We start from the raw sequence: 26,717 nt of genomic DNA, 5'->3' as shown, positions 1-26,717 counted from the left end.
ATTGTTGTTTCACATGTTTGTGAAGAAACAAACTTTTTTGCAACAACCACAAGGAGCACAGTTATTGACCTGGGATTACACAAGAGAAATATAACATACTATTTTCTTTTTTGTAAGTCTGGAGAAAAGCTGGAGGCTACAGATGCTGCAGTTCTCCATGTTCTAGTGGGTTGTACTTGTTTTGATGTTATAATCTTTAATCCATAACAACTATTTGGATGTTTATAAAATATATCATTATTTTTTAGCCATGAATTTGAAATATTACCATAATGCATAACACAACAAAACATGTGTAACTAATTCAACTTCCAAGTCAACCGTGGGTTGACTAAGAAGTAAACTGAACAATGCAAACTCTTTCTTATTGCACAAACAATGATTGACATAATTCACAAGGCAGAGGAACAGAACAACTGCTTTACAAAATTAGTTCATGATAAATGTTCCATTATATATCTGATGCAATAGCAAGTTCTTAAAGACTAAGTATTACTTGTGAATTATACATCTGTCCCAGAGGTTTCCAAGAGCAGCTCTTGTATTTACCTGTGTGACTTTCCAGGAGTGAAGCCACATGTAGGTTATGACTTAACCCCAGGAGCTTGAAATACTCGAACACACATAATCCAAAGTAACCAGATCACATTAAAATCAATCTTTAGCATTTATTCGAAGGGAACGATGAATCAATAATACAAGAATCAGGATTACGGAATTAGGATGTGGTTGTGAAGGCAAGTCGTAGTCAATGATGATTGTGTGGTTCGAACTAAAAGCAAAACGATACAAAAGGCTTACGTAAACTAATACTAGCTAAGATACAAAACATAAATCAAGGACACTGATGGAACATAGATCTTAAACTATAACAACACGATTACAACTAAAAATATGTAGCGAAGACTTACTTTAATCTTGCTCCTGTGAGGGTAGCAATTGACGAAATGATAGCTTAGAATGATAGCGACAACAGAGACAGTATAGATAGCGAGAACCTAGATGGCGCAACTGAACTGATTAAAAATGCGGTGTCTCTAATTACATGATTCCAAAGGTTATATTGTGAAACTTGCATTGATCACAGCAATCACAGCATGAATAACAAAAACTTGGAAAATGTACAAATCGTTAATGAATAATAGTTATGTAAACAAAACACAGAGAAGAAAACGAGTTACGAAAGTAACAACCTGTCAGTAGGATTTATAATGCATGTGAACACCTTGTTTTGTTTCTTGACAGTTGGATGTCAATGTTTTCAAGTAGCAGCAGCTTCTCTTCCAACATGGTGGTATTATCTCCATAGGAGTAGATATTCTCACTAAGGAAATCATTAATAACCTTTAGAAAGGCATTTACTGAATAATTTTTGCCATCTGTTTCAATATTGAAGTTAATGTTCATTTGAATGGTACAATTATCAATTATCATTGACCTCCTACATTTGAGGCATCATACCAAACAAGAACCTGGCTGATGACAACCTTTCTTCCACATTGATTGGTGTTGCACATTGAATATATCATTGGCAAAATGCTTGGAATCTTTGGGCAACAAATCCACTTTTGTGCCTGTTGAGGAGTTATCATTGTTGTTGTTTTCAGTGCAATACATTTCTGGTGGTAGTACTGTAACTTTACATTAGAGATAGTATAGAAGTTGCCATCAATTAGCCGAGGAATGTGCTGCTTCCAGATTGACAAGTTTATGGTACCTGTGCTGTCTGTAACTTAACATTACACACCAGTTTTGTTTAGTTACTTGCAAGATGTAGTTCTTCTTCCAGTTTCACAAATCCAGATGATTTTTCATTCAATAATGAGGCTATTTTGGCTATGTTTGGTTTCAATGGTGGGGAGAACTTGAACTTGATTGAATGTGCTGGAACATCTCTGATTATAGTGCTATAATTCAGGAATGTAGTACCAGATGGTGAGGTGAGCAGTTTTGAGAGCATGACTGGTTGTTCAGATGTCATTTTGTCAATAAACAGTTCTCTTTTGCTGCCTCCTATTTTCGACATTACTCTCAATGGAACAACTTCTCCATCTGCGATTTGGAAGTTCACATCAAAGTAATAGTTTGTTGAAGATTTGCTCTTTTATAGCTCACTGACTGCTTGTAGATATCCAACATGATCTGTTGCTATAGAGTAGAAAAAGCTTTCTAACTCGAATAGTTTGGTGTTTTTTATTTTGATCATTTTTTCATAAAGTGAAAGAAGAAGTGCTAGAACATTGTGATACAGAACCTGATCAGTGATGGAAGGTAGTTGGCCAATCATTTCAACTAATGTAATGGAAATACAATGGAATGGAGTAGCATTAAAGCCTGTTGCTTCATTGCAACACCTGCTAATCCAAGCAAACATTTTCTGGCCAATAACAGAAAATTGAGCAGTGATTAAATTCTTCACTCCAAATAAGTCATTCTGCAACTCAGCTAAAGCTGAAGACTTTGAAGGGGCATTCCTTTTTCCTTTTATTTTTTTTTTAATTTTTTAAAAATTTTTTTCCTACATATTATACTTACATATGTACTTACACTATACTTACTCCTTACATGATGCTTACACTACATTAACTTGCACTACTTACAATACATATATTACAATACAGTTACACTAGTCAAATTGAATTACAATTGATCTATTTACGTTATTGTTTGCATGTTAATTGTTCGAGTTGCTAATAAGAATTTTGTTTGTTAATTACACAACATAGGGTATTAATTTTCTAGAGTTCAATATATTCTTTTTTCCTTTTATTGGTAATTAGAGGAGTGAATGTAAAGTATAACCCTTTATGTTAAATGCTGCAATTCCAAAATAAGAATACACTTTACACTGCTCATTTAGGAGATTTCTTACTGCATCTACTACAAATCTCTCTCCTGAAATACCCAAGCCAGTGATCATCATAAAAAGTTAATTGCTAGCTTCATTCTCAAAGTGTTAAGTTATCCGCAAACTGCTAGCAGGAGTCACCAGATAACTCGATTTGATTTCTTTATTCTAGCATAAGACTCTACAGGATCTCAACAGAACTAATCACGTGACTCTCAATCAATGTCTTATTGTCAATTGTTCATGCTGTATCTAGCTTCTAGTGATCACGTGTAATTGTAACATAACACAACATCCTCCTTTTTTGAGCGAGCAATCATTGAACAGCTTCTGTCCCTATCTCGAACTTAAATCAGAAATAAAATCAAAGTTTAAATCATTCTTTTTTTTTTTGTTAATGTTCCGTATGCTCTTAACGGACATAGTCCTTCAACCATGCTGGTGGTTTAGTCACACGTCGTGGGCGGGTCGAAGTGTGATCAGGGATGGCCTTGTGTTGTACACCGTCAGGAATTGCACCAGGTGTTTCTGCTTGCTGGACTGCATTCTCTGTGGCTCGTTGAATCTCCCTGGACCTGAGCTGTAGGGTGTCCGGCAGTGGGCTGGTCTGTCCCTGAGGCTGTTCCACTGGAGCACTGGTGTTGTCCATTGATTCCTTGGTTTTCCTCACGTGAAATCTGTTTCTGTGGTACGTGTCGCCATTGGCAGTTTCCATGGTGTACGACCTTTCATCAAGTCGCTCTTTGACCATTGCTTTCTCCCAGGTCTTCTTTCCAGCTACAAAGGGCTTCATTCTCACTACGTCCCCAGTAGCTAGCGGTTCTAGCTCTTTGGCAGACTTATTGTAGTGTTGTACTTGCTTTTCTTGGTGCTTCCTGAGGGCAGTTATTTCCGTGTCAGGTACCACTGAACGTGGTTTCAACAGCTCTCTTGTGGTTGGCAGAAGAGTCTTCGTTCGCCTATTCATCAACCGCTGAGCGGGGCTTGACTCCATTCCCTGTGTTGGAGTGTTCCGGTGGTCCAGGATAGACAAGTATGGATCAGTTCTTGCATCAGTGGCTTTGTGCAGGAGTTGCTTCGCGGTCTTTACTGCAGACTCCACTTTCCCGTTTCCTTTGCTGTTGTAAGGACTTGTGGGTGTGTGTTCAAACTCATACGCTGCTGCAAAATTGGCAAATTCTTGTGACTTGAACTGGGGGCCATTATCCGTGACCACCTGATCTAGGATGCCATAATGTGCGAAGTGGTCTTTAAGCTTGGCGATTACTGTGGTTGCCTTTGCGTCTGTGGGAAGTTTATCGATCTCCCAGAAGTTGCTGTAATAATCCATGGTTGTTAGGTATTCCTTGCCATTCAGCTCAAAGATATCAACTCCGATCTTCTCCGAAGGCCGTAAGGGTACATCGTGCGAGACTAGCGGCTCTTTCTGTGGGCTAGTCTCAAACTTTCAGCATGTTTCGTAGGTTTCTACCATCTGCTTAATTTGGGCTGAGAATCCAGGCCAGAATACAGACTCTCTCGCTCTGCGTAGACAGGCATCGATCCCCATGTGGGAGGAGTGTAGCTTTGTCTTGATCATCGGACGCAGGCTTTAAGGTACAACCACCCGTTGGCCACGGAAGATGAGACCATCTTGAATGGTGAGCTCATCCCGGATGCTGAAAAATGGATGCACTTGCAGAGCTACCTTGCTCTTGTCTTCAGGCCAGCCAAGTGTGATGACGCACTTGAGCTTTTGGAGAGACAGGTCATTTCTTGTTTCTCTCCTGATCTCTTTCAGTCTCTCCTCGGCTATGGGAAGATAGCTCGCCATGTTTATGTATTCAAACTCGCGGTCTTGCGGGTTACCTTCTGTAGGAAGATACACCCTGGACAGTGTGTCAGCAAGATGCATGTTCTTTCCACGCTCATAAGTTACTTCAAAGGTGTATTTCATTCCTTGAAGTCGTCTAGGGGCTACTGCGAGTGGTTTTGACAGTATGAACTCCAATGGCTTGTGGTCGCTGGACACCCTTACGTGGCGACCAAATGTGTACTGGTTGAACTTCTCTAACGCGAACACGATCGCGAGCATCTCCTTCTCGATTTGAGCGTACCTCTGTTCTGTATCACTGAGGTAGCGACTTGCGTAAGCGATTGGCCTACCATCTTGTAGGAGAGCAGCACCGAGGCCCTTCTGACTCACATCACATTGAATACTTAAGGGTCGGTCAGGCTGATAATAGCTTAGAACCGGAGCTCGCGATACTAATCTCTTAACTTTGTTGAAGGCCTTGTCTTGCTCTTCGCCCCATGTCCACTTTGTATCTTTCCTAGTTAACCTTCTGAGAGGCTCCATAACGTCAGCCAGTTGTGGCAGAAATTTGGAGAGATAATTAACGAATCCATTCAGTCTTTGGACTCCCTCCGTGTCTGTTGGGGGTGTCATTTCTTGTACTGTGCGTGCTTTGTCGAGATCAATCTTGAGGCCATTGTTTGTGAAGAGGTGACCCATGAACGCTACTTCTTGTCATCTCAATTTGAGCTTGTCTTTGTTTAGTGCCATCATCCTCTCTCGGCATCTCTGCAGTAGTGCTTTTAGATGTCTGTCATGGTCCTCAGTCGCTTCCTTCGGGTCTTTACCTACACCATATATAAAGATGTCATCAGTAATGTCAAGTATTCCCTCGAGTCCTTCCAAGGCTTGGTTCACTCATTTCTGAAATATTTCGGAGGTTACAGACAGACCAAAGGGGAGTCGTAGCCACCAATACCTTCCGTAAGGTGTTGAGAATGTTGTGAGAAGACTGGACTCTTTGTCGAGGACACAGTGCCAGTAGCCTGCTTTAAGATCTACTGTTGAAAATAATTTGGCTTGTGCTAGTTCGGGTAGCATATCATCCAAGATTGGTAGCTGGTAGGTCTCTCTTTTCAGCACTGCATTGAGGTGCTTTGGGTCAATGCATATTCGTAGGGCTCCAGACTTCTTGGTAGCGATGGCTAGGCTGCTAACCCACGGAGTTGGTTCCTCTACTTGGGCCAACACTCCTAACTTCACATATTTGTCTAATTCTTCCTTGAGCTGTGTTTTAAGAGCAGTGGGAACCCTTCGTGGCGGAATTATCACAGGGCTTGCATTGTCTTCAGTTTCGAGGTGTACTGTTCCCGGCAGTGACCCTACTTCTCGCTCAAAGATATCTGTGTATTCCTGAACAATATTCTCAGTAGAAGTTAACTGGTGGACTTGTGGTTGAGATGGCCTGGTCGGAGAAGCTGTTATGAAATTCGAGTTGTTTATATTGATCAACTTCATTTGTTGGGCCGCACGTGCTCCGATAAGCGGGGTGAATGTTTCACGAACGACGACGAATTCAATTGAATACCTCTTGTGGTTCTTTGGATTACGCACGATCACACATGTCGAGCCAACTGGAGTGACGTTTGTTCCATTCCACATGCGCAGTGACTTCTTTGACGGTTTAATTGCACAGTCCCCGACATATTTGAATGGTAAAATGTTCACTGATGCTCCGCAGTCGACTTGAAATGATAGTGAGCTGCCGTTTATTATCATCTCTGCATAAATTTCCTTTGGGTATTTGTTGTCTGAAACTTGAGATATGTATTCTTCTTCGAGGCAGATGCTAGTGATGAATTCCACATTGCTGTCGGTATCTGTTTCGTCTGCCATGACGTGGTTTATTCTTCAATCCTTTTTACAGACACTTGCGAAAAGATTCCTGCCATTGCATTTCTGGCACTGCTTTCCCCACGCAGGACATTTCTTCTTATTCATCTCATGTTTGTTTCCACAGAAGAGACACGTTTTCGTGACCCGTCTTGTATTATCTTGAGATTGCTCATTCCGATCATTCCTCCGTTTCCAATCACGCCGCCAAGACCTTCCTTGGCCACGTGTTGGATCTTCAACTTTATTTACCACTTCTAAATTACTACCAGAGGCAATTTCTTTCATTTGTGAGCTTGTGGCTTCATTACTGCGGCAAATGTCGATGCATTTCTCTAATGTTAACTTGCGTTCCTGAAGCAACTTTTGCCTCATGTGTTTACTTTGTACGCCAAACACAATCCTATCTCTGACTAGTGAGTCATGCAGGGATCCAAAATTACAGGTTTTGGCGAGATTTCTAAGAGCTGAAACATAAGCATCGATTCCCTCTGAGGGTTCTTGGTTTCTACTGTTAAACCTGTATCGTTCGAACATCTCATTTATCCGTCCGATTGTGTATTCTTCAAATTTCTCAATCACTTTGTCTAGCTTCTTTCTACTGCTTTCGTCATCAAATGAGAACCCATTGAACGTTTTCAGTGCCTCTGAACCGATACAATGCAAGAATAGAGCTACTTTTTACTCTTCTGTCTGCTTTTCCAGACCAGTAATTATCGCATCATTGGTCCATACCTGGTGGAAGTGTTTCCAATTTGCTGCTAAACCGCCACTGAAGCTTAAAGGTGCAGGCGGTTGAATGGAGGACGATTGCATAATGACTTGCGCTTGTTGAGGCGCTGGTGCTTGGGCGAGCGTATCAGGCATCGTTGGTCGTCTTGACTGTCTTTAGTGTCTTTTAATTTATCTTGAGGCCACTGACACCATGTTAAGTTATCCGCAAACTGCTAGAAGGAGTCACCAGATAACTCGATTTGATTTCTTTATTCTAGCATAAGACTCTACAAGATCTCAACAGAACTAATCACGTGACTCTCAATCAATGTCTTATTGTCAATTGTTCATGCTGTATCTAGCCTCTAGTGATCACGTGTAATTGTAACATAACACAACAAAAAGTGGCCTCTAATTATCTCATAAGTAACAAAAGAGAGAATAAGAAAAATTTTCTACATCTTGTAGACATGGCTAAAAATAAAACTGTTCTTCAAACGCTCGGTTTTACATAAGGGGAGAGTGAAATCACTTTTGCGTCTCAGTGCATATTTACAACTCTTCCTTTGGGGGAGGAGGCTATGGAGATTGTGGGTGGGGTTACAGACGATCTCGTCAAACAGATCGATTGAAATCTTTTCTCTCCTCTCATGAAGTTTCAGTAGGCCAACTGTTTCTAGTGCTACACTATATGAAAGGTCAGGATAGATGATTCTGAATGCCCTTCTTTGGATCCGTTCCAAATCTTCACTGATGTAGTTTGGTAGAGAACAATGGAATACAGGACTTGCACATTCCAGGACGGGCCTAATACATGTCACATAGAATTGCACCAGTTCACTTGGTGCCACTCCAGATCTCTTGAGTTGACGTAAAAAGTAGAGACGAGAGGAACATTTTCTAATTAGTTCAGAGGTGTGCATGTTCCACTTTAAATCATGGCTAATGGTCACACCTAGCAATTTGGCACTGGTGACTAATTCAAGGGGTTTGCCATTTAGAACTAGGGGTTTGAAATCGTGGTTCTTTGCACTTGGCCTCATTCAGTTGGAACCCATCGAGACTCGCTTGTCTCGAAAGGTCATCCACAGCTTCTTGGAGTTTGCTCTTATTACCCTTTGTAACTATTTCGGAACAAGATGTATCATCCATGTATTTCCACATGTCAACTGGTGTGTCCAAGTCATTAATCATGACAAGAAATAACCAGGGGCCCAGTTTTGTTCCCTGGGGGACACCAGATGGCACAGAGCACCATTCAGAGTGACAATCCTGAGCAAGTTTAACTCTTTGTTTCCGGTCCATCAAGAAGTCAACAATCCAACCTTTGACTTGACTCGGAATATCATATGTTGTTAGTTTTTGAAAAAGAACACTGTGATCGATACGGTCAAAGGCCTACGGAAATCAAGTAGGACTACTCTTGCTGTGGCACCATTTCCGTCGGTGTTAACAAGCCAATTATGCGTCATATTGACCAAGGCATGTGTAGTAGACGATTTAGGAATAGTTCCAAATTGTCGAGGGTCGATTCTTTGTAACACAGCAGGTTTAACGTATTTCTCAACAATGTGATCTTTAGCGAGCTTAGACAGGATAGGCGTGAGGGAAATCGGACGGAGGTGCTTGTTAATGGCATTAATAGGCCTTTGTTTTGGCACCGGGACAACGTCAACCTCTTTCCAAGAAGGCGGAAGGCGGGATTCGTGGAACGAGGAGTTGAGGATTGCAGAGACTGGACCCGCCAAGAGATCAGCCTTATCCTTTAATAACCATGCTAGAATACCGTCTGGTCCATGTGCTTTCGAGGGGTTGAGCGCAGATAGTTTCTTTTTTTTTTTTTTTTTTAATTGCAACATGAAGAACACTACTTTACAAAACAAGACGAACACTACTTACAATACCACCTACAAGACGTTACTTATTCTACTTACTATATAATACTTCCTTAGACTGCAATTCTTACCCTACTTTTTACAGTTTTTTTTTCCACTTACACACCTATATATCTATTAAATTATAATTCAAAATGGGTTTCCATTTAGCCTCTAGCGTCTTCCTATCATTAAACTTAGCTGCAATGTGACATTCAGTTTCATATTTTCTTTTAACTAGTTCCTTATACGAAGGGAAAAAAGGAAGACTATTATTCCTACAGCAATTCCATAAATGTAGCTTACCTAAAACGATTAAGTAATTAAATAAAGAACAATTAGTATCTGTGACACCAATTAAAATAGTCTTTAACTCAAGTTTCCTTTGTTCTTTGGCTATAGCGATCCAATAAGATTCAAATTCTTCCCAAAATGCATGTGAGTAAACACAGTAAAAGAATAAGTGATCAATTGTTTCCGCACTGGTATTGCAAAAAGTGCAAAGATCGCTTTCTATTAAACCTATCTTAGCTAAGCGGGAATTTGTGAATAAAATGTCATTTAGTATTTTAAATTGAAAGCATTGCACATATGTCTCGCAGATACAGGACCTTATTAATGAGAAGGCCTTTTTTGTTTCCACATCATCAATAGAAAATTTAGATTTCAACTTTGTGAAGCCTCTGGACTCTGTCGCCTTACTGGATATAAGCAAACTGTAGAAATCCCTAGACTTGCTAAGTGCTGGATCAAAGATTTTATCACCGATTTTAAATTGCAGTGATCTGACATGATCTTTCTTAATTTTGTGGCATCGAATTCTTAGATGACTTGGTACTGCGCAACGAACACCAGTCCAGGTCAGAAAGTTGGAATCTTTTAAACCATTACGTTTTGCAAGGTTAAAGGACTCTGTGTTACTCTCTGATAGTTTCTTAAAAGTTGAAAACTGCGATATCATATTCACGGCATGACCTTCGTTGTTGGCTTGTGGTGGGTCAAAAGGATTGTGGGTAAGAGGCTCAAAAATCTGCATTGGGGTCAGGAACGCTGAATTGATGTAATTTGCCAGAACACCAGGTGAGAAACCTAGTTGTTGCAGTAATTTGCTGGTGTTGGCCCGCATTTCTGAGGCAGGTGACATGCTGCTGAGCTTTTTCACCTCTTTCCACCACACGGATGGCTTACACTCCCTCAAATGGCTAACCTTTGCTTGGTAGTACTTTGCCCGGCAGATCTTATGCTCACGATTCACGCAATTTCTGAGCATTCGAAAGGTATCCATATTTCCTTTTGCAAGGGCACATTGGCGTCGTTTGATCAGGTTCTTGAGTTTGCCATTCAACCACGGAGGCTTGCTTCAATGAATAGATTTGGATCGTGGGGGAGAAATAATACTTAACAAACTGTTCTTTGCATTCAGTAAACGGCCAATCAAGCATGTGTGGATTGTTTATGACAATTTCTCTTCGTTCAGAATTTGAGGTCTCAGTGTTACTGTTGAGGAGTTCTTGAAATTCTGGCCAGTGAAAGTCAGCAAACGACAAAGTCCAGAAAATTGTTGGAGGTCCTGAACTTGAGTTATGATTGACTTTAAATCATCTTAAACATGATTCCAGTATGCATTTGTTCCTGAAACACTTTTTGCATAACACATAAGTTTTGATATAAGAGAGTCATGTGAGTGAGAGGGTAACATTTCTCTCAAATCACTAAGTGTAAGATTGGCTTCTGATGGGTTCTGTTTTAAGTTAAGTTCCCCTGTACTAACATTCTTCTTCAGTACAAAATATTATAGCCCAGTAAGCAAATCAAGGATGTGATGCAAATCTGTAAACCCATATTCCGTCCATTTTTTCAGTAAACTTAATTGGATGCCCAAGTTTGTCTGCAGATGATTGTGTTCTATTGTTTGAAGTATCAGAAAATATAGCATTTGTAATGACCAAATTTGTCTTTATTGGTTCTCTCAAGTGCTTCTCTAACCTCGTTGCTCGAGTGAATGCCCAAAACCAAAGGAAATGTGCTAAAGACAAACGCAACTCCCAAGCAGTTGACCAAAACGATTTCAGAACACAGAACATTTTTGAGCGACAGAGATCATACGACCAAAAAAGGTGGGAAAACAAAAACAGGGAACCCATCTAGCAGTATTAGTGGTCGAGTCTCCTTTTCAATCTGGGAACAATGTTAAAAAAGCCATCTATGCCAAGTATTGACGATTCAATTCAGTTAATGGCTCATTTTGAGTATTCCAACTGTACCTCTGAGGAGGTTAAAGGAATTTATCATTGACAATTGTTTCTTCCTTCTTCATATCAATGTTTGTTGGAATGAAACCACCCATTTCACCTGAATTGAAAACTCTTTCATCATCATCAAGATTAACTGGCCCAGTTTCTATGTCTACATCTTTGTTTTGTTTGCCATTTGCACATGCACGATCTTGACACTCTACTCTTGTAACACCTCTGTCTGGCAATGCAGCAAGGTTTTTGTTGTCAATCTTTAAATGTTTAGGTGATGAATTGTTTTGCTCACCATTTTCTTTTTCACCTATAAGCCAGTGAAGTGCATCAGACACTTATTGCACCTGACTACAAAATTTGTAGAACTATCATCCTTACCATTAACAGTGAAAATTATGACAGGAAAATGTTTTGGACACCTGGGAGTACATTTGCATGCTGTTGTATGTGTAGTAAAACCACAGTTGAGGGGTCGGTTAGAGTCAAACAGTTGTGAAGCTTGGGCCAACCTTTGGCTTATTGGGGCACACTCGTGAAGAGAGGCACATGCAATTACTGTAAAATCAACTGAATCTACTTTATTGCTTGAATCAATGTTTTTATATACACAATGGTAGCTAACTTATTCAGGATAGATATTTCAGAGTTTAAATGAAGTTTCCGTTGGGATAAACAACTTCATCACAGCATTACCACCATTTCACAGATACAGTTGAATACTCATGCAAATCCTGCAGAACTAGGCATTCCTACGGAAAACACAAATTATATCTGACATCCCATGCGATAGAGTGTTTCCACGCTTATATTAATAATAATAACAATAACAACTTTATTTAAGGAGGGTAACACATAACAGTAATTTAACTGATGAACTAGTGGCCCTCGATCCTAAAATTAAGTACCATGATTAGTGTTAAAATGTATAAAATGTATGTAAAATGAATTCAAGGATTATAAAACAGGTCTTTAAGAATACAAGCTAAAAACTATATAAAATAAACTATGCCACTTGGGTGGGGTTAAAGTAAAATTTGCTGCTTGGGTCACCTTGGTTTCACAATTGAAATGAGGGCAGGCAAGATTTAATTTACTATGGCATTTGGACTAAAATGTTTTACTTCATTGTAGCTCGTTAAAAAATATGTCTTTGAAAGGCCTTTCTGAAAGAAGCAACTGTTGTTGCCTCTTTTTTAGGTTAGTAGGTCACTAGTTCCACAGCCTTGTCACAGATACGCTAAAGATCCTCCCTCCCTTGGTTTCTTGATTGAAACAAGAGAACAAGATTTAATTTACTATAACGAACAGTTTGTGTTTGCAGGTCTACATTAAATTTAAGTATATTGCACATATATGCACAACGAATTACGGTTAGATCGCTCCATGGTTAGATCGCTCCATGGTTAGATCGCTCCAAGTCAGATCGCTCCATACCGAAGTCAGATCGCTCCACTCAAAAGTTAGTTCGCTCCATCAAATAAGTTACTTTGCTCCATACATAAGTTACTTTGCTCCATGCAGAAAACTAACGTGGAAGGTTGATAAAAGACAGAAGGATAAGGGAAAAGAAAAGAGTGTTGTAACGCGACTAAACACTGGCCATTTTTAACCGGAGTCGAACCCAGTCTCAGTCACGGCTGGATTTGACAACGTTTAAAAATGGCGATTCTTTGAAAGCAATATTTATAAATCATATTCATTGTTGGTCATTTCTTTTATTTTATTTGGTGGCTCCTAAAGGAGCCTTTTGTTTGTGATGGTTGTGGTGTCTGCTGCTCTTTAAACAGGACCGTTCAGGAAAGAACAGGCTTTCAGTAGCTGTCTGGCGGACCTCTTGTTGTTGTCATATTGCTCCCAGAGATCGAAGATTTTTGCCTGCAGGTCTATTTATTTGCGGCGCTGGATCCTTTGTAGTTTTTTCTCTGATACCAAACGGATCTGGATAGCTGTCAGCTGGGCCTCCTAGTGTAGCAGCTTGATCAGGACGTAAAGTGGGAGTTGTGACTTGCCAGCCGCTCGACGGTTGATCCCGTGGTGCCAGCCTTCGAGGTCCTTGTTCGTTCGTACTGCATGTTTGAAGACTGTCCAGTCAGCAGGGCTCCATGTCGCGTTGCTGATACAGGTACTGTTGACATACTCAGCGAACTCTGCTAAGGTCGGGGACTCTGCCTGATGTTGAAGACGCTGAAACTCGGTCAGGATCTCTCCCTCAGGCAGGAACAGAAGTGCCATCATCTTACTGATGTAAGTGTAGGTGCCTCTGTCGTTGTGATAACTGTTTGTCCACCCAAGCGCCTGAACCTAGCAAAGAAAAATTAAACAGAATATAAGCAAGTGTGTGTTACAGTGTGTTGTGTTGTGTGTTATTAAAACATCATGACAGTTTTTTTTTTAAGTGTTAACTTATTTTAATCCCGTAAAAGTTGTATCAGTTAAAGGGCATATATGATTTTAGCAAATTAATGTTCTTATCCGAATTTAATGTTTTGAATTGGAAATCGCTAAATATGGAATTTTCAAAATCGCTAAACTAGTAACATGTCGCTTAAATGTGTTTTCCAAAATTTATGAAAAATCACTAAATTAAAGTCAGTTATCATCTTACCTTTCTCCAGAGAGCTTGCGTCTAGTGGAATGCGCATCCTTGCAGCTTGACATCAGGAAACAGGTTTCTCAGCACGGCCCAAACTGCTTTCTCGAAGTCGAGGGTTATCTGCTTCACTGCAGGCGCTGTTGGAAGTATCTCGAGCAGCTGTTTGAAGACCTTTCGGTAGTCCTTCTTGTTCTTCCCTGACATTACGACAAACAGGAGGGGCACCTGCTTGGTGTGATCATCCTGTTTTACGAAGGCGTTCACCGTGAGGAGCTGGGTGAAGGGAGGTCTGCAGAGTTTGAAGGTGCCGTCCACGTACCAGTTCTTTGCTCGGGCGAGGTACTGTAGTTGCTGTTCTGTGGCAAACATCAAGTGGCGATGGCCATGTACTTGAACATCGGCGCGGAAGAAGCCAGCCAGGGGGTGGTCGTGCTCTAACTCGAAGGCTAAGTCTGTTGGGTGTTTTGGCCTCAGGCGTTGGCGGAACTGGTTGGCAGTCCTGGCGATGTATTCAGGTTTGGGTAGACTTGGGCAGGGAGCATCAGTCAGCTCTTGTAGAAGTATCTCCTCGACGATACTCGACGCTGGTTGGAAGATGTTCTTGGCGGCGATCGCTTTGACTTTGGCTGAGATAGTGGCTGAGACTGCTGCGCAGACGTCTGCGGGATGGTTGTGTGCATGTGCTCCGATCTGGAATGAGCCATCGTCGCGCTCTATAAGAGCTGCTCTACATGGGTTCACCTTCAATAAAACAGAATGAAAAATTATCAGATGACGAAATGATTAAAACTTTGGTTATGTTTTTAAGTAAGTTAGTTTATTAGTTTTCTACGTTCATTACACACTGAAACACTTGTCCCAACACCGGTAATTTGCTTTGGTGGCCTCAAGTTAGCAAATATGTCGATCAGCAACTCGATCGCAAGACGCAATACACATCATCAACTATAAACTATAAAGATCAGAAGTAAGTTAGTGTATTAGGTTTCTACATGGAGCGAAGTAACTTATGTATGGAGCGAAGTAACTTATTTGATGGAGCGAACTAACTTTCGAGGGGAGCGATCTGACTTCGGTATGGAGCAATCTGACTTGGAGCGATCTAACCATGGAGCAATCTAACCGGATACCTGCACGACAGTTTCCCTGTAAACACTTTAAAACTAAAATGCTCTTATTTAACTCGACTTCCTCATAAAAAGGAAGCCACTCTAATTTCTTAAAGAGGTTCATGCTGTTCGACCTTGTCTTAGCTTCCAAGTTAACTCGGGCAGCGTGTTTTGAAGCTTGAAGACTCTCATTATGTTATCACTTGAACAGTTTGACCAAACAGTTGATCCATATAACATTACTTGTTTTATCATTGCATTGCATCATAGTATAAATAGGTGCTGTGCAATAGGGAGAAATCTTGTTACCTTCCTAAGCAGTGCTATTCTTTGGGATAGTTTCTTACAGTTCTTCAACATGAATATTAAAGCTTAGGTGTCGGGCAAGGTGAGTCCTAGGAGTTTCACAAGGAGAAAAGATATACTTAAGTGTCCTTGAACATGGATTAATCCTCTCTTAAACTCAGGTTTAATAAGTTTGAGTTGATGTTTAAGTCAATTATACCTAGATGTAAGTTGGACTTAAACCTGGCTTATACTATATTAAGGCTAAAACATAATGTAGGTTTAAGTTCACATTAACTGTGTCCAAAACATTCCTGTATGTTTAAGTACCGTTTAATTGAAGTAAACAGAACGTAAACATTAAATGTTGTCAAAGTACCATTTAATGCAAATTAATGTGCTCAAAATTTTTTGCTTTATTTTAGTTTTGAATCAAATTTGTGAAATTGGTGAAATATTATTGTTTTGTTGTTTCCTTACTAAACTGCCATCCACCAGGTCATGTATCATGCTAAACAACATATTTTTTAAGTTTCTTTTATTTTAAATTCATTGGTACACATTCTTAAAGTTACTGCCTACTTGTAATTAAAACATCAAACATACCTAGCTTATTTATGCTTAGCAGGAAAAATTTTCCTCATCATAAGTCAATAAATTTACCCATAATTGGAAGAAACTATTACTTCAGTTTGCCATTAAAAACATAATAAATAAATAAATAAATAAATAAGTTAATTAAAATATGATAAAAAGTAATGGCCTGTACATGTGTTCTGTAAAAAGTAAAAAAGAGGTGCAGGCCTCTCCAACATGCCACCAACACTCCTTGGCTTAGGCATTGCCCTGGCATGGGAGGTCAAATTATTCTATTCTCCAAGCCTAGCTTTTGCATTTGTCAAGCTCATTCTTTCCCACGATAGCCTCTTGGTTACATATCCTGCAAGTTTCTTTTCTTTTTCACCAGTAATGAAATCTTCTTGCTCTTTGTAATCTGATTCTTCACTGCTCATGTAATCAATGTAAAAGATCTCACTATACCACTGTTTTTCTTTTGGTGTCATAGAAGCTTGTAGTATCTCATAGGAAGACTGACGTCTTTCCAGTTTCTAATGGAACAAAAAGCAACAATTCAGTCACTATTTAGGTAATGACATCAATCTACATTCACATGTTGTTGTTGTTTTTAATATATTTAACAATAAATATTATTTCCTGTAGTAGCAGTGGCTAGTGGTGGATATTTAATAAGCTGTGAAGTATCTACAGAACCAGTTAGATAAAAGAAGTATTAACTTATCATCTCTCTGAACACTGCAAAAAAATGCTTTTCACAATTCAGCTTGAGCTGGGAGGTGGATAGCACATGCATTTACTATCCTGAGTTTGAGTAGTCAACCAGAGCATGTGAAAAACACCATCCACTGGTTTGTTATATACCAAAATTACATAGTTTTGAATAAACATACCCTATTTGCTCACGTTAGTCAAATTTTCCTGTGCAACCACCTCTCTTAAGTGAAACGGTTTCCAACACAAGAAATCAAGTCTCAGGTTAAAAATCAACAAGCACAATTTCATAAACCAAAGAATTGAAAAAGCACTAAAATCAATAGCGTAAAATATTGTGGCTTTACTAAATGCATAATATTAATCTATGATTAATTCATTGATGGTTCCTGGTTCTGGTGAAAGGTTATGTCGATAAAGTAGACTTAGTGTAAGCCAAAAGGTTTGTGTGTGTTGAAGGTCCTTAAAGACAGCATAAATATTATGATAAATTTAATGCTGTATTTAAGGCTCCTTTCCAAAGAACTTTCATTTCCTTCACAAGTGGCGCTAGAAACTCATTAAGGCTCCTCGGTTCTTTATCCAATCCAGGGATTATGCCAACTACAATGATGTTCTCCCACTTAAAGTGCATATTTCTTGGCAGGTTAAGATTTGCTGGGTACAGCACTCCAACAGAATAATCATTCCTGTGCTTAACAGGCCGAAAAAAATCAAAGTTCAGCATCATTGAACATATAATTTCTGAGAGCACTGAGGAATGGCTCGCCATCAACAGATTGAAATTCTTTCGGCGAACTTGTCCATCAACAATCTCAGCCAAGTAACCTTCTTGACTTTGATTGTCACGCCAGGACTCACATAGTTGTGGGAAGTTATCTCTCATTACCATTTCTTGAAGCTTCTCTTTAACATTGTTGAAACAGTAAACTTTCAGAGGATAAAATTCCTCAGCTCCATTGCTCAGAAAGACCTTTCTGGCTGAAGGTGCCTCGCAAGGGGCACTTCTTGAGTATGCCTTGTGTTTGCAATGCCTCCCAACCCTTTTCCCTCAGTGGTCGAATTCTGTACAGTCTTTCATGTCATAAAGTTTACTGCACTTGGAGCAAACAGCATATTTGCCAAAGTTGTCACGGTCAAAACTTGCAAACTTGCGAAGAAGGTACAGTGATGAGGGAAGTATAGTCACCAGCCCTTCAAGGTATTCACAGCCAGACAAATCAGAAAGCACTTTAAAAAACTGGAAAAGAAACTGTAGAAGCCATTCCAACCCATTGTCACTGAGTTTACATAGTGACTGCTACATCAGAATAAAATAAACAAGCCACTGTACTAATGCAGTTAACTTCTGGGTTCTGGTCTGCTTTCGAGAAGGCTCTGGACATGGGGCTCTACTTTCAACATCACAGAGTAGATCTTCCATCAAGACATCTTCCCAAAATTCAGGCTCTTCTTGATCACTTGATTCATCCATTTCATCATCTCTTTCTGGTAACTGTGAACAGTAAAAATAATATGTTACATGGGATGGATATTAAAAAATTAGTAAAACTTATCCCAAAATTGCTACTGTATTTATCCTGCATCAGGAAACGTCTAACCCTTCATTTTATATATGTATCTTATGTGAGAAAAACACAAAGTGAATTGGAAAATAACATTGCGTTACATTGTTTTCTTTGGGGCAGTCATTCATGGCCAGGGTCATGTTATATAAATTGTTTTTTTAGCCCAATTTATGACGTTTCATAACGCATAAAGATCGTCGTTCTGTTCACTTTACAGCAGTCGTAAATTTTCGTAAACGCACGTAAAGATGAAGTTTTATACAAACTCATCTTTCTACACATATACCCGGTTAACAGAAAGGAAATTTACACAAATAAGGAATATTCAATGAATAATGCCGAAGAAATGTTAACAATTCTTTGCACGTACATACTGCCTTTTGGTTAGCTTTACAGTGGTCGTAAAATGTCGCAAACGACCTCTTTAACTTCTTTACGACTTTTTACAATTTGGTCGTAAAATGTCATAAACGACATCTTTACGACTTTTTACAATGCAAGTAAAGATAGCGTTTCGGATTCTTTACGCATGATCGTTTACAATGCGTATAGAATTCGTTCTTTACGAATTTGTAAAGTTCATAAAGAAGCGTAAAGTAGATCTTTAGGCTTTCTTTATGGTGTCTTTACGAATGCATAAATTTGAGATTTGATGCTGTGATTTAAGAATGCTTAAACCTTGCTGAAACAAATCTACATTTTAAAGTCATGTTTAAGTTTAGTAAACATGGCTTAAATTTGTCTTTGGATCTAATAGTTGTTTAATTTTACTCAAATGACACTAAAATTTGGCATTTTACCCAGTGTTTCTGACTATCCACCTGCTCTATATTTGAGTTTCTAAGATGAGGATCTAAAGAACTATCAACAATCTTATTTGTAAGGCGTCTCCTGGTCACTAAGAGACATTTCTTCTTGGCAGCACTTGTGACCATCTTGTTGGCGGCCAACCTCTGCGAAAGGTCATCTAGGTCTTGTTGAAGAGCTGATGTGATGCCTAGAAGTCCATCTGTCACGTCAGATGAGAAACTGAGAGTGGTGTCATCTGTGTAGATGTCAACTAAGGGTAGGTCTGCCAAGGGTAGGTCGTTGATGAACAGGAGAAACATAATGGGGCCCAGTATGCTCCCTTGTGGTATTCCAGCCGTCACATTTCTTGGGGAGGAGTGACATCCGTCAATGACTACGTATTGTTTGCATTCACCCAGATAGTTGCATAGTAAGTCTAGTTCGTGACCACATATCCCAGAGACATTCAGTTTTGTTAGAGGTAGATTATGGTCTATGAGGTCAAATGCTTTCTTGTAGTCAACAAATACAAGCCCCAATACTCTGTTTTTGTCTAAGTCAAGGAACAGCTGGTTTATTAGTCAAATGAGGGCGGTCTCGGTGGAGTGAAATTTGTGGAATCGGGACTAAAGGTGATGGAGTAACGCATTTTCCTCAAGGAAGTCATACAAGTGATCACAAATATGCTTCTCAAATCGTCCTGACTTCCTAGGGACATAGCACTGATATTTCTTATATTTTAATGCTTTGTGAAATGTTTTCATATTTGTAATGAAAGATTTTTGTTGGTGAAGTTGTTCTTTACATGTCAATCCATCAGAAACAGAATCATTCTCAACAGCAGATGCTCTGGCTAGTTTTTTAACATGTTTTTTGACAATATGTGGACCATTGTTCTCATGCTAGGTGTATAACTGCCTTTTTGTGGAACCTCATGAGATGATTCTTTAGTATTGTGTTGTCTAGTTCTTGCAGTGGTACTGTTGTTTGGATCTACAGAAGATTCAACATATTTGGCAGAATTAGGAACATCTGAAGTTGCAGCAGTTTCATCTGAAGCATGTTTCCATTTGCTTTGCCTTTCTTCGCCAAGTGTTTAACTGTATGATTCATAGGAATTTTTCTCTTCTTACCACATACAAGTTCATCTTATGATATAGTTGATTCATTGTTTTTTTTCAGATTAGTATCATCACATTTTGAGTCCGATGATGATCTCATTTAAAAAAGAGACTTAGTGTTTTCAAACCAGTTTTCTTTCATATTCTGATCTTTAATTCCACAAATGAATGTAAATTTTCTTTACAGCTGCTTTTAGACCTGTTTGATACTTTGCTTTTGTTTTGAATATTGAATATCTTGCGGTGATTAATTTCAGAAGAGACTGTAGGGGAATCTGGAATTTCAGGTCGAAGCAGCTCTTCAGAGAGCGGTCTTGTGGAGCGGGTGCATCTGCTCATTAGTCGCTGAGCCGGGGAGAAAGAATGACCACGTGGTGGAGTGTTTCAAATGTTAAGGAGTGCCAAGTAGACGTCTGGATATTTTTTTAGGATAGACTTGGCATCATTGACGGCTGCTTCAGCTTTGCCATTGCTGTGAGACCAGTAGGATGAGGATGTTATGTCTTCGAAGCCGAAGGTCTGGGCGAACTTCTTGTATTTGCAAGACACAAACTGTGGGCCGTTGTCTGTAAGGCAGTGAAGAGGAATCCCGTGGTGTGCGAAGTGGGCTTTAGTAAGATTGATGATGGTGGTTGATAGGGTGTTGACTAGTTCGTCCAACTCGTAGAAGTCACTGTAGTGGTCCACTGTGATTAGGTACTGTTTGTGCCCGAATGCAAATATGTCTTGGGAGACAAATTGCCATGGAAGAGTTGGAATGGGATGTGATAACATCGGCTTGGCAGCTGCCTGCTTTCCGTATTGGGCGCAAGTTGAGCAGGAGTGGCAGAATTCTTCAACGTCCTTGGACATGTTGGGCCAGAATACAGCATCTCTGGCAAAACGAAGGCAGTATTCAGGACCCCGATGTGAATGATGGATCTTGGTCAGCATGGATGGGCATAGCAAAGGGGGGACAATAGCCCGAGTGGCTTTCAGAAGTATGCCGTCTCTGATACTGAGCTCTTCTCGAAAGTGCCAAAATGCTTGAAGTTGCTGGGGTAGATGGTCTTTAGTGGGAGGCCAGTCATGGAATATATAGTGCGCCAGTGACTGCATCTCTTGGCATAAGGCAGTGGCTCAGCGGAGTTGCTCGCAAGTGTCATCTGTGAGGGATGGTGAGGTAGGATCCAATTGTGTGAGATGCATGCGGAAGACTTGGAAGGTGTCAGGTATGGATGGCATGGTGGCTTCATCTCAGCTTGGAGCTCTAGACAGGGTATCTGCTAAGTGTAGTGAGGATCCTTTTCTGTTTGCTACCGTGAAGTTGTACCGCTGTAGGAAAAGCATCATCTTTTGCAAGCGTTTAGGAGCTGAGGCGAGATCCTTCTGGAAGATGGATTGGAGTGGTTGATGGTCAGTATGGACAGTTATGTCTGATTTCCCGAGTAGCCATTGGTCAAATTTGTTGAAAGCCTCAACAATTGCAAGGCATTCCTTTTCTATCTGCGCATAGCCCTGTTCAGTGGGGGTTAAGCTTTTGGAGCTGTAGGCCACAGGTTGTAAACAGGATTCGTCACGGGTGCTGCTTTTGTGGTGTTTGCTTGGTTGTAGGAGAGCCACTCCTAGGCTGTAGTCTGTGAACCTTTGAGCCTGTAAAAGATGTTTTTCTAAGTTTACTTTCTTGGCAAGTCTTAACCTCATTTCTGAAACCTAATTTCTTTTTACATTTGGATCTGTTTGATACTTGCCTTTGTATGGTTGGGGCTAACATCTTGTCTTGCATTTGTGTCCTGCCAATCAGAGTCAATATCCGAAGTCTCATGGAGGGATGGTGTTGAATTACTAATGAAGTGATCCCTTGTTTGAACCTCCTGGCTTGTTCTTTTTCTTAGTTCATAAATTGTAAAAAAAAAAACCCATTTTGGTAAACCTGTGGTAGTGACTTGAGACTTGTAAACTCTTGCAAATTAACACTAAGTCATCAAAATAAGTCCATTTGCCAAAACTTCAATGGCACATGTAAAGTGATTGTTATGTAGTGGCCTCAGCTCTGATGGTAGAGAGATTTGTGAACTTAAAGAACTAAAAGGCTCACATTTATTGTGTCAACTGTTACAGCAATCCTGTTTGTTAGGACGTGTTGGGCAAACACTCTAGTAGGTTCTGAGTTAAGCAGTAATCATTGGAGGTTCTCTGGTTGGACCCAGTGTTACCTGTCAAATTTCTGTGAGCCTTATGGAAAATTACACAATTGTTTTGCAGTATTCAAGCTAAGGTCATGCAAAAATTAGTGGAATGTCATTGTGACGTAAAATGCAGTAAAAGCTGGAAAACATCTAAAAATACATTAATTAAGACACAGTTGTCGTTACACTGCTTCCCTAAATGTTTCTTCATTTACCTATAAAACTAATAACGTGAACAAATGCGATATAAAATTGAATTATGATATGTATTAATAAAAACTAGATAACTAGATATAAGTCAGTTCTCATTGTCCTATTTTGCTAAGAGTAGAACAAGCTTGTGCACTGGTCGCTTGAAGAACTTTTGTTCTCTGTCCTTGGCTCTGTCCTTTGGATAAGTTGGTCATCACTGGGTAATACTTTCAATTGGTGGCTAGGGATAAAGGCCATTGATTTCTTGGGGATTCATTGTCGCAGACTAGTACCACCTCTCCCACTTTCATGCTTTTGGGTGTGATCCATTTCTGACGCTTTTGGAGGAGGGCGCAGTATTCTTTCTGCCAACACAGCCAGAGCTGGTTCACAAGGTACTAGACTCTTTGCCACCTTTTGCAAGAATACTGGTCCGGTGAATCAACTTTGCCAGGCAAAGGCAACACAACTTGGGTCTTAAGTATCAGCAGGTGGTTTGGGGTCAGTGGTTTTGATGCTAAGGGATCTGTCAGGTTCTCTATTGTTAGGGGACAGGAGTTGACAATACATTCAGCTTCAGTCATGAGCGTATGTAGCGCTTCATTGTCAAGCTGCCTACCATGTTCCAGTAGCAGGGATGGTAGGAGTGAGTGTGTAGTGCATATTTGATGTTCCCTAATACCTCTCATACGTGAGGCTTGAGGCATGTTAAGATTGAAGTCAATCCAGTAGCAGTCTTGGGAAGACAAGAATTCCTTTAGGGGTACAGTGTCCAGTTCTTTTAGTGCAGCGGAGAGTTCATTCTTTGCACCAACAAAGTTAGTTCCTTGACTGGACCTAAGCTCACAAACTTTCCTCTACAGCTGGTAAATTGTCTGAGTGCATTCAAGAACTAGTCTGTTGCCATGGAGTTCAAAGTTTCCAAGAGTATCGCACGTGAAGAAAGGCAGGTAAATATTTGGCCCCATCATTTCATCTCTTTTAGTCCTTTGATGTAGAATGGACCAAACACATGGATAGATATATAGATAGATAGACAGTTTATTCACAAATACATCGCAGTCATTAGACTGAATTGCGTATTTCACAGAGAAATATATAAATAGGCAAATGTTAAAACTAATCACAAACATATGTACATGATATAAAAATAGAAGTATCTAATGGGATTAAAATATATATAGTTACTAGCTAAGTACTACGCATTGTTTGTTGCTAGGCATCTTTGGACATTGCATACACAAAGGACTGTCTGTGCGCGAGCGTGGTAGATTATATGTTCTCTGATGTCACAGGCAGTAACTTTGTTCATTTCTTGGAGGCAGTAAGTTATGTAGTTTATGCCCCGAGTTGTTGGCGATTGAATCAAAGAGTCGTTTACATAGATCATTGCGTCTCTCTTTTAGCGTTGGCAGGCCTAGTCTGTCCAAGCAGTCCTGATATGACGTATCTGGGAGAATTATGGAAAGAACTCTTTTCTGTATTCTCTCTATATCCTCACTGAGGTAAGAGGGAAGCGCGTGATGGAAGAGGGGAGCGCAATAATCTAGAACAGATCTGATTGTTGTACAGTAGAAATCAACAATGTCATTACAAGGTACACGAGCCCTTTTCAGGAGAACAATGAAATATATCTGCTTGTTTGCCTTCTTCATGCAATCTATGATGTGATTGTTCCATTTGAGATCACTTGATATGGTAACACCTAGGATTTTGGCACAATCGATGACGGGAAGGGCTTTGCTATCTACTACAAGTGGAGAAAAGTTATGAGGATTATCTTTAAAGTCAATAATTAACTCTTTGCACTTGTCAGCGTTGAGTTGCATCAGCTGGGATTGGGATCAGGAGTCTACCGCAGTAACAACGCGTTATACTTCACCTAGGGAGCCCCGGGGTATGGTTTGAGAGATGGTAGTATCATCTACGTACTTCTACATTGGGACGTCAACTTTGAGATCGTTTATCATGAGCAGAAAGAGCCATGGTCCGAGTTTGATTCCCTGTGGGACCCCAGCTGGGACTGGGCCCCACTGAGAGAAACAGTCTGCCGACAGTTTTACCCGTTGTTGCCGGTTTATCAGGAAGTCGGTCACCCAAGCTTTGATGCTGCGTGGCATGTCAAGACCATTGATCTTGGCAACGAGGATCATATGATCAATAAGATCAAATGCCTTTCGATAGTCAAATAGCACAACCCTGACAGCTGCCCCTGTCCCATCCGTAGCCTGTGACCAGTGGTGAAACATCGAGATCAGGGTGAATGAGGTGGAGGATTCGGGGATGCCGCCATACTGATCATAATTGATCTTCTTGAGTACTGTGGGATCAACATGAGTGGCTACAACGAAGTCTTCCGTGAGTTTCGAGATGGTGGGGGTCAGGGAAATGGGCTGCAGATGCTTACTTAGGTCTTCAACAGGCTTCTGTTTGGGTAGCAGTACAACGTCAGCTAGCTTCCACGGCGAGGGTAGCTTTTGCTCTTTATAGCTGGAGTTGAGTATAGCCGTAACAGGTTCAACAATAACCTCTGCATACTCTCGCAGGAGCCAATTAGGAACACAGTCAGGTCCGGCTGCTTTACGCAGGTGTAATTGCTTCAAAGCAGCTAAGACCCCAGACTCGGATACAGACAACACATAGGGTTCATCATAGGAAAGTTTTCCATTGGAGCAAGAAAGGCTGAGTTAATTTTGTTGGCTATTTCAAGTTCGCTCAAATCGCCATCCAAATGTGAGCTGGAAAGAAAAGACTCTGATCTGGAGCAGGGGACCATTCCTGCGACCCGTTTGACAGCATTCCACCACTGAGAGGGCTTGGTGGACTTGAGATGGTCAACTTTGCTAGCAAAGTACTTGCCGCAAAGAGATTTCCGTTCGCGGTTGGCAATGCTGCGGTAGCGGCTGAAGGCGTCCTTATCTCCCTTGTTGAACGCTTGCTGGCGCAGCTTGATAAGGTTTTTAAACTCTGCAGTGATCCATGGTGCATCATTAACGTGTGTCTTGAAGTGCTTAACCGGCATGATGTGATCCATACCAATCTGGATTATGTCAACGAACATGCTTAACCTAGCCTCGCAGTGATCTCCATTAACTGGAGACCAGTCAATCGACGAGAGATAGCGTCTGAGTTCCAACTTTCTACTTGGTCGTGTGTCTCGCCTTGCCGTGGTTCTCATACTGCAACTGTTGCCCTTGGGTCTCGCTTTGGGTCTCACTAAGACAACATTGTGGTCAGACGTGCCAAAGGGGGGAAAGGTTTGCACAGCGTTTGAGTTGTAGAGCTGTGGAAGGTTAGTAAGCACTAAGTCCAAGATTTGGTCACCCCTTGTGGGCTTATCTACTAGTTGCTTCAGCTTGAATTGGGTGGTCAAACGGCGAGTATTTAGGCGAAGTGTGGATGGTATATGACACCCACAACGATACAGGGAACTCTGCGTGGAAGTCGGCTGGGTCGTAGCCACGCCCACAGTGCCTCAATGTCAGGACCAGACAGTTTTTCTAGGTGCTTGAATTTGATAGAATTCTCGATGTAGAGGCCAACACTGCCGTGATGGTCTGTGGTGCGGTCACGATGGATAAATGAGTAGCCTGGGATCTGCAGCAGTGAGTCACAGATTGTCTCTCTTAACCACGTCTCGGTAAAGAACCCTAAATTAGGTTTTAGGTCCAGGACAAGAGAACGAACCTCGTCAATCTTGGGTGCTAGTGACATGGTGTTAGCAAGTAGTGCACTAAGGCCAAACACTGAGTTTTCTTTCCCCTGATTCGATGGAATTGTAGGGGCAAAACGTGAAAGGTTTCACCCGTGCATGCCCGGGTGGCACTGCGGACCAGAAGGCCAGTCCTGCAGGCGATTTCGAGGCTTGATCACCGGAATGGAACCGTTGTTTATTCCAACACGCTGTAAGGTGGAAGATTCCAGCACCGTTCCGGGTCTTGGTAGGACTTGTCTCCTCCTGTTACCACCACGAACGCCACGACGCGTAGGCTTAACTCTAGATAGACCAAGGGAGGTCAAGCGTTGCCATTAGCGTAGAAATAATGAGTAAAATCCAAGATTTTCCGGAGATCAGTATTAACATGTGCTGCCAGGCAGGTGCTCGTAATCAATCTTGAGCACAATGAAAGAATCAATTCCAGTGTAGGTGAATGGAGGAGCTGATGTGACACCACATAATCAACAGCACATTATGCACTTGGTGATGAAGTGAGAAACTGCAGAATGACCATTGATAATGTAGTATCCTG

The 26,717-nt window shown here is 40.7% G+C and overlaps 2 protein-coding genes and 1 pseudogene across 2 annotated transcripts; all 3 read right to left on the bottom strand.

Moving 5' to 3' along the window:
* Window positions 1-3,260: 3,260 nt before the first annotated feature.
* Window positions 3,261-4,178, bottom strand: LOC149044098 (uncharacterized). The gene has a single exon (XM_089210834.1). It carries the CDS (start codon window positions 4,176-4,178, stop codon window positions 3,261-3,263), a length of 918 nt encoding a protein of 305 aa, XP_089066960.1.
* An 8,815-nt stretch (window positions 4,179-12,993) lies between these two features.
* Window positions 12,994-19,306, bottom strand: LOC149044097 (uncharacterized; annotated as a pseudogene).
* Window positions 19,307-24,401: 5,095 nt separating this feature from the next.
* On the bottom strand, window positions 24,402-26,181 carry LOC149044096 (uncharacterized). The gene is made up of 3 exons (XM_089210832.1): window positions 25,885-26,181; window positions 25,098-25,750; window positions 24,402-24,957 (listed from the first exon to the last, which is right to left on the bottom strand). Exons 1-3 carry the CDS (start codon window positions 26,179-26,181, stop codon window positions 24,402-24,404), a joined length of 1,506 nt encoding a protein of 501 aa, XP_089066958.1.
* Window positions 26,182-26,717: the final 536 nt, after the last annotated feature.

This window comes from Pocillopora damicornis, chromosome 6, assembly GCF_964200805.1.
Source record: "Pocillopora damicornis chromosome 6, jaPocDami1.2, whole genome shotgun sequence".
Taxonomy (NCBI): Eukaryota; Metazoa; Cnidaria; class Anthozoa; order Scleractinia; family Pocilloporidae; genus Pocillopora; species Pocillopora damicornis.
Note: the sequence above shows the minus strand (reverse complement) of the source record. Positions and strands in the feature narration are given on the sequence as shown.